Raw genomic sequence first — 8,921 nt, forward strand, 5'->3', positions numbered from 1 at the left:
AAAACTCTACCATCTATAGTAACACTATAGGGTAAGAAGTCCTGCTACTACCACACGAATTTGAGAACACTTCTGCATTTTAAATGGTTATGAAGTAGAATTAACTCCTCTCAATCCGCCAGAAATTATTTTTGAATGTAACTCACAGTGCACTGGCTGCATTACTTACTGTTTTTTATGGAAAGCACACCGACTGACCTGTTCTTCCCTCATGCAATATAATACTAAAAATAAACTTTGTAATCTGCCTTAAAATCAAAATAAAAATATATTGTTTTCCTGGTAAGAAAAAAAGTATATCACTTTCCGTTCATTTACCATAAGCTGTAGACTTCAACAAAGGATCACTTCAAGTCTAGTAAACTCATGTTGTCATATTTTCATAAAAWTTTTCTAATCAGGTCATTTAGTATGGCACTTACGATGATCTCTGCCATAAAGCAGGCTGGTAAAACAAAGCAGGAGCAACTCTGTCCAGTTGCTTTCACATATGAAGCCACTCACACTTTTTCTAGAGGAGATGTGGGAGAATGCCCTAGGAGTGATCTGGGAGCATTTTTCCATCTTGTGAAATGACAAGAGTGTTTCAGAACATGATTTGCACATAATGAGGGTAAAGAGAGGGAATTTTGCAAGGAAGTTAACCTTCAGCTCTTGAGTAGGCCCCAGTTCATCTCAGTATTGAGTTTTGCTTGCTTAAGGATTGGGCAAGTTGCACCCCGTACCTTTAGCATCCGGCATCTGCCTCAGAATTTCCTCTCTTTCTGCTTGCTCAGTAGCTGTAGTGACCCTGAATGACCCCTCTCTGGTGAAGGTGGTTCTGCTGGCATCAAAGGTGGCAGTCACTCCACACTCCTTCTCTCGCTTCTGCTTTCGCTCCAGGCATGCTGCAAATGCACAGCCCACGGCATGACTCAACCTTTCCCCCTGCGCAAGACAACATTGCATCATGCAGTAACCGCAACAGAAACATACGTGTGCTCCAAGCGCTGTGAGGTGATAACTTGCCTTTACAAGAGGAGTCTAACTACGGTATTAAAGAGAACTACTGTAATTGGCYGTATTACATGGGTCTTAAATTAAAGCTGGTGTATAAAGACTCACAGCTACTAATGCACAAGCAGTGTTTGAGAAGGCCACCCAGAAATGAAAGAGATTGTCAGATAACCTGTTTCTCTCCTACTAAGATACTAGTGTGGTAACATGTCTGCACAGGTCCCTTGCCTCTGGATATATCTGCGTGAAAAGGAACTCTTGTGAAGCTATTTTATACAGGTATAAGTTCTGAAGGATAAATGAAAGCTATCCTCATACATGGGGAAAGTTTACAGAGGGCTCGAGGAGACGCTACTGTTGTGTGCAAGTATGTGAAAATTAAGGCACAGCTATGACTACTCATATGTCTAATGGCCCTGACTAAAGCACAAACAAGTACTAAAAGTACCTTTTGGAGAAACATATGCTTACTAGGTTCTTAAATTAGGCTTTATAATGGGTCCCAGAATGACTCTGATTTACTTAGCAACAAAAATCCCCAAGTGCAATAGAATTTTCTCATATATAGAAATATATTTATTATATTAATAAATAATATAATATATCATGTCATAAAGCCCCCATCAAGCTGCTTCTGCATTCTTTTCTCTGTCCRTTGTCTGCATCAGACCACCCCCAACTTCCCATTTAGAAGACAGAAGACCCAGCAGTCCACAAAAGGGACACAGGGGATCCCCATGACTCAGGTTTAAGTTCAGCTGGGTTCGTCATAAGAAGAACAGAAGTAACTCATCATTGCTGCATACAAAATGTTTCTAAGCCTTCCAAAAGGCACTTCTATTATTAATCAGTGAGGTCAAAAGGATCAGCTGTCCTATAACTGCAATAAGGAAATGAAATTCAAGTCAGAGGAAGTCTGGCAACACAGCAGATACGGAGGCTAGAGCTGAGTCAGAGGTGGTGTTAGTACCAATGGCTCAACTCATCTGCTATAGCTGGTAACTGGGAAGTTCTAATCCCACCATTTCTCTCTGAAGGGAAACAACAAATTGTCAAATATAATTGCTCTGAACATGCAGCTRTGCAGAGTTTACTCTATAAATTTGCATATTCAGAATAATTGTCTGTACTACTTACTATTAGGAGGTTTCAAGCACTTTGTATAATACAGGTAAGATACAACAGAAGAGTAAATCAGGAAGCTGAATGAGTTACCTAAAGCTACACAGCAAATGAGTGATGAAAGTAACCTACTTTCAAACCTTCTACTGGAAAAAATTCTCTTATCGCTTAGAAGCAAATAGGATCGCAATTTAATTCATTTTAGCTCTATCCCTTAGTATTCAAATGACTCTCCCTTCATGATAACATTTGCATACAAGAGGCTGCATTCATAAGTCTATTTACTCACTATGATTTTTATCCTGGAAAAACTGTCACTGCTGTTTCAGTTTTTGGCTGTATACATTTTCAGATGAGAATATCTTCTGTCTATTTTTAGAAGAGCAGTTCCCTTCTGCTAGAGAGAGCTGAGGCTGACTGCATTCCTTTTACACAGCACGCTGCACACCGTTTCTCTCTGCAAGGTGACATCGCAGAGGGATGGCAAATAATTCAGATATAGAGAATTAGGAGTAAAATATTTTTCAAGGACTAAGTAATATTTTAGCTGAAGTCAAAACTTATTGCAGTATTCTGCATAGTTAAATTTTCTGAGTGTAACTTCCAGTTAGAAGCAGGAAGAGTTGGGCACGCACTGTACTATACTTACTGTGTCCTTTACGGCCATAAAGCAGTGGCATATCCAGCGTCTCGTAGTGCCATCTCGACAGATATATGAGAAAGCTCTGTCGAAGTTTCTGTCTGGTGCGCAGAAAGAAACCTTCTCTATTGTCTGATCAACTATAAGATCCTAGAGGAAAGAGATTTCCCCCCCCCAAAATAAAACAAACGTGAAGAAGTGTGGAGATACTCTTAAATAAGTAATTTTCAGCAATAACTGCAAGATGAGTTTTACCAAAGAGAAGAAAACCTGGCTTGACTACAATTATCTGTCAAATGAGTTCACAACAGAAACCATTCCCAGCGTGAAACAAAAAAGGACAGATGACATTTTCTGCCCGCCTGCTTTGGCGGAAGGGTGACAAGGCAACCGCTTCCGAATTTAGGGATGCGAACAACTGTTAGGATCACTCCTCTGTGGAGCTAGCCCAGCGGAAAAGGGAATTTTTCCTTTTCTCATAGCAGCTCTGGAGAGCTTAGCCATCAAAAAATCTTTACCATGGTTAAAGTGCAACGCACTCAAACTGATGGGAAAAGCCAGCAAATTGTGAGCAGGTCTAGCAGCTACTGCCCAGAAAGCAGCAGCTGATAAACCAATGCGCTCAGCAGGGACTGGATGCAAAAGCACCAACCGAACTGGCAGTATCAGACACCCCTGGTTTGCTCATATAGACTGGGAGAAGCCATGGGAGAATATGGGAGCAGCGTTTCTCACCAGGCGCTAGAGCAGTTTGAGAACTACGCTCTCTTCATCAAAAAATTAGCCGCTATTTTGTCAGAATCGTTTCCACTGCTTGGTGATTAGCAGCTGGTACCTGTGCTTATGTATTCAACCACCAGGAGGCAATGCTATATACKCTTTTTTAACCCTTTTCTTTTAATTACCTCCAGGGACTGCACAGCTTATAAAAATTCATTTTCAAGATTAGATATCTGCAGTAGCATTTCTAAAAATACATTTATTTTTTTTAAAAAAAGAGAAAAATCACTAAATTGAATYCATCTGCATCGGTATATTCACATTAGAGATCGAATTCTTAACAGACAGTAATTTTAGTGCTAATAAAACATACCATAAAAACAGCCCTGGAGATCTCTATCCAAAGAGCAGGTATTTGACCAGCAATTGTACTGCAGAGGGATATGAATTATCTCTACCTGCTCATCAGCTTTGGCTTGCAAAAATCATCTTCTATATTGACAAAGTAAGTGTTACATTACATGAATATAAAATTAATTCATTTCAGACTAGTGAGGGAAAAAAATGCTGATAGCCATGTCACCTTTTAAAATACCAGTAAGCTTACACAGGCAAGCCTAAAGCTATTATTTCTATTTGCCTACATCTAGTTCAAACTAAGAATGATTTGCTATTACTCATACACATACCCCTTTGTGCTACATATTGAGATATTTCATAATAAAAATTGTAAAGCACAGTCTAGAAAGATACAATAAATACATTAGTTTTCCCCTTCAGACCAATAGTTTAGGTATTTCTATTAGAAATTATAGAACTTGATACCCAGTTACTACTTATCTCCAGAGTTTAAGATAAATTTAAGATATTTAGTGAAGGCACAACCCTACTTCATTTATTCTCTTTACTGCATTTTTGGAAGCTAGTTCTTGTTCATTCCAACCCATTCTTCTAGAATTTCGGTACAATGAAAATTATGTTGTGTAACACAATTTTTCTCAGGTACTACTTTTTCAGCCTTCTACAGTGGTACAGAACAAAATCAAGGGACTCTGCAAGTTCAATGCCAGCAGAATACATCAAGAAAAGATAATTCTTCTGGCAGATACAACAAAACCATGATTCCAAGCTTGCCCTCTCTGCCACATCTTTCTCTAATGTGGCTTGACAGTACTGTGGAATTAACTGTGAAAAAAATTATCAGGCATACATATGTTTATTGAGCAAGAAATGATAAAATTTTATATACTTATATCTTCCTTTCAAATACATTAATTTGCATTAAGATAAAGACTGGTGTCATTTAAAGTTATAGCACATATGTCATTATATAGAGACTTAGAATTTTGTCCAGGGAAATCTAACCTTTGTTTTCTCATCTACAACTCTGAGTCCATCCGCCGAAACCCACAGGACTGCTTTAACTGCTTTCTTTCCAGTCTTTCAAAAAAGAAAAAAAGAAAGAAAAAACAGCTTTATGCCAATGGTGTCAGACTGCCACCCATTTCCCCTTTCCAAGAACCATAACATTAAGTGCAGATGAAGTCCACGTTCAGTAGGGTGCCCAAAGCCAGATACTCAATTCAAGTTGCAAAACATTCAGAGAACCAAGCCAAAGCCAGGATTTCAGAAACAGCAACAGCATAATGGGGATGGGGAGAGGGCACAGAACAGGTGGAGCCAAAAACAGGGTAAACATTCATTTAAAGTAAAGAATTCAAGACTGACCAAGTGGGTGAAGAATTCCACTGAATAAAGAGTCAGATAACACTAATTCATAAGGAGTTACACCACAGGTAGCTTCTTTAGCACAAGTTCAAGCATGGAAAATTCTTACCTGGTATTTCCACCAGCCCTACCCTCTGCCCCAATAGCTGCATGGCAGAATCTTGGCATCACCTTAAACCAGTGTTAAAAGCACCCAAAAATCATCAGTTATTGTGTTATGAAAGTAATGCTAAGATCAATCATCCAAACATGGTTCTCAAATTTACTAAGAGCTGAACGTGACACTTTCAAAAGAGATGGAAAATTATGGTTTATTAACCATTTGATGTGTAGCTTTAAAAACCAGTTGTGTGCAGCAGACCGAAGCAGCAGAGAAACATTCTGGCTATTTTCCAAGCTCAGACTGTGGGAACTTTCAGCTGCCACAAGCTGAGGCTAAGAGTAAAAGTGAGAAACAGTGAAAGGCTTCAAGAGCCATTTAAACTGCAGATTCTTTTCTAGACTGTTTACTGTTTAAGGGAAAGTTGCAAAACACAGTATAAACATGTGGGACAACATTCTTTTGAAACAAATTCATTGAGCAGAAAAGAGGCATGACATGTCAGCATGATTTTACTGCTTGTTACAGAAGACTACTACTATAAAGAAAAACCTCACTATTTTCTAATACATTGCTGTGATTAACAACTCCCATGCTCTGCTCTTTCACCTTTGAGGCAGATGATAAACCATTCTCCCCCCAACCTTTTTTTGATGCATTAGGTCAACATCGTCTGTGGCTGCTAATGACATCTGCCGTGGACCACTGCAGGGAGGGAACAGAGCAGCAAATAAAAAAGGGGAGTAAGAGTTAGTGGTTTTGTGCAAGAATCGCCAATTTTTTTATTAGCTCATTGCAGATGTCTGTAGTTTATATTCATATAGCAAGTAATGGAGCAAGGACACATTCTGACATAAGCTACTGCCTGTTCCAAGTTCACACCACCAATTTCAACACTGTAAGGATGAAATATTTTTTTCTATCTTAGAGTGGTAAGTTTCCTCTTATATCACATTGGTTTCATTATCAGAGTAAGCAGAAAGTGTGAAGAAAACCAGCCTGGCAGGACTTTCGTTTGATTTGGAGGAGGGAAGGAGGAAGGAAAACTATCTGTCCCAATTTCTGAGGCAGCAATGACAACCAAAGCATTTACAGAAAGTCTGGTGAGAATGGAGATTGGCACTGAGTTGTACAGAAGAGTGATTAAGAGAGAGAAAATAAGCACAGCATGACAGCAAGCTACAGAGAAGTGCTTGCAGGAGCAAGTTTCMAAACGTTCAACTGCTGAATATCCCAGAGAAGGTTTAAAGTAAAAATGACAGACACTGGAAGGCTGGCTTAATGAAATGAGTATTACTCACAAAGGAAGATGTGCTTAAAGTTGCCATTATATCTACTAAAATTACTGCATCAATTAAAAGTGACTTCTATTTTTTGGTCTTAAAAGGCAGTACACACCAATGTCCACAGAACACAGGTCTACGCTCTCAGTGCTCCTCTAGCTTTCAGAGCTTCAAACTCCCTACTATTCCYAGCAACAGATGGTTTGTAAAGATTTGTCTCCTTGAATTGTTTTAAAGAGGAATACCAGTTTCTTATAAACCATTAGTCTTCATTAGTCTTAACACCTTTATTTCAAGCAAATATGAAAAAAATCAAGAGAGGATGAGGCCTGGGGGGAACTGTTTGGTTTACATTACCGTCATTAGAAACAAACAGAGAAAACAGAGAAACATGTCTTCCCAGCAAACAGTAAAACCTTGTTTCTGAAGACTGAAGTAGCAAACAGTTCCTGAAGTTTATATTAAACTGGCTGAGTTAAACTCAGCTGGATACTTCCTAAGTCAGCACAGAACTTCAACAGACCTAATCCTCATCTGCTATTTTACTACATGAGGATTTAGGAAAGCTAAGACATGCAACTATATTTCAAATTTTTCAGAGTAAGGTGAAAAGGCCAGAGGGTCATCTAAGCCCTTCTCTCACACTAGAAACATAAGGTTCCTACTGCAAGAGTACCACTCTTAGGTTTTCTACACCAAGAGAAAAACAAAAACCACCTCTCTGTCCCAATCCCATCTTCTAGATTTATGGTGGAGCTTGGAGCTGATAACGACGTCCTCACAGTCAGTACTTCCAAATCCACAGCTATCACTCCTAGGGGAAATAYGATTTTTCTATCTACTGAATCCTAGTTTATCCATGCCAGCTCTCGATGTATACAGGAACACGCTTCACAGAATTGGTTTTTATCAGTTCTGGAAATCAAAGTGCTCCTCTACTATAGGTGGGGTATTGCCAAGTGTATCATGATTAGAAGCGGATACGAGTGTTTCCACTCCTGACCACACACGGGACAAAGATCAGCCTGGATGCAAGATACTGCCTGGGAAGTGAACTCCAGTGCAGGACAGAGAAGATTTATTCTATTTATTGCATAATGACAAAGTTGTGCCAGACTCCAGTAATCAGCACTGAAGTGTGCAGGTGACTAGAAACAAAAGTATTTAAAGCAAATAAGCAGTACCCATTGGATCAAAATCACCTCAAATTTTGCTACCAGGACACTCRATTAGACATCGATCATGAGCATCTCGCTAGCAGCAGGCAGGGCCTGAAAATGAAGCAGGACCTGGAGGCCTCCAGGCAGGAGAAAAAACYGAGCCCCAGCTCGGGGTGCCGACAGGGAAACGCAGCAGACGAAAGGCAAAACGCACGTCCTAAACAGCACTGCTGCTCGTGACTGTTTACCTAGTAGAAGGAATGGGTGTGGAGCTCCCAGCAGCGGTATCGTAAGGTGGAAAATAAAGCTTTAAGGATACCAAAACAGAAGTAACGTAATGCATGTTTGAAACACTTTTCAATTGTTTCTGCTCTTTCTGGTGATTGCAAGTTTCTCAATATCTACCTATTTTATTCTATCCTGGGAATTAAAAACAGCTGTAAGCCTGAAGCATAAGAAAAGAATATTTCTTATTTCAGTCTCTATAAAACATTGCATGCAGAGAAACACATGTACTTGGTGGGAATAAACATGCAAAAGGTCACCACATCTGTACTACTGTTAATTACAACAAAAAAGCCTTAGCTTTAAATTATGAGGAGGTGCCTTAAAAGGCAGTTGATTTAGGTACGTTTCATAGGCTATACAAAACTAAACTGCCAAAATGTAATCTGCRGCTACCAAAGGACGTATTTTTATTTAAAGTTGAAAAGAAAGTGCCAGGTACCYGACTAAACATGTGAACATTTCCCGACACAAATCATTCATTCACCTGTTTTGGGGAGAAGGATAGACAGTGAAAGAAACAAACCCACCCAGACTAACTCTTTAAAAGCMAATTTTAAGCTATGCTGTGGACTGGAATATTTTATTAATTCCTATGCAAGGCATCTGTGGGGAAGTTATAGAGGAGGTAGTCAAAAAGGAGAATGTTAAAATTGTTACTATTCCTCAGACAGACCTGACATAATAACTTTGCCTTTTTTTTTTTTTTTTTTTAATAGTGTTTTCCTATATTTGGCTTGCTGCAAGTTGTAATAAAGGGATTATCATCTCAGGTAGAAGCAAAACCTTTTTTGGGCAAATTGTTATAATAAAAGGCAAAATAAAATTACATGCAGTGGCAAACTATTGGACTTAAATATATATATATATATATATATATATATATA

At 38.9% G+C, this 8,921-nt stretch overlaps 2 protein-coding genes across 8 annotated transcripts in view; one reads left to right on the forward strand and one right to left on the reverse strand.

The window, feature by feature from the left end:
- The window catches only part of PAPLN (papilin, proteoglycan like sulfated glycoprotein), a 61,938-nt gene extending 60,402 nt beyond the window's left edge, over positions 1-1,536 (forward strand). The window contains exon 28 of the mRNA XM_085299839.1: positions 1,216-1,536. The gene's annotated coding sequence lies outside the window, so the exon portion shown is untranslated. The remainder of the gene's footprint in view (positions 1-1,215) is intronic.
- Positions 1-8,921, reverse strand: part of NUMB (NUMB endocytic adaptor protein) — a 42,346-nt gene that overhangs the window by 8,595 nt on the left and 24,830 nt on the right. For all 7 annotated transcript variants that reach the window (XM_085299844.1, XM_085299843.1, XM_085299842.1 and 4 more), the window contains 3 exons: positions 4,844-4,918; positions 2,768-2,908; positions 726-927 (listed from right to left, as the gene is read on the reverse strand). In XM_085299844.1, the coding sequence (XP_085155970.1) occupies positions 726-927; positions 2,768-2,908; positions 4,844-4,918 (418 nt within the window). The remainder of the gene's footprint in view (positions 1-725; positions 928-2,767; positions 2,909-4,843; positions 4,919-8,921) is intronic.

This window comes from Rhea americana, unplaced genomic scaffold, assembly GCF_003343005.1.
Source record: "Rhea americana isolate MKP2758 unplaced genomic scaffold, rheAme1 scaffold_155, whole genome shotgun sequence".
Lineage (NCBI taxonomy): Eukaryota > Metazoa > Chordata > Aves > Rheiformes > Rheidae > Rhea > Rhea americana.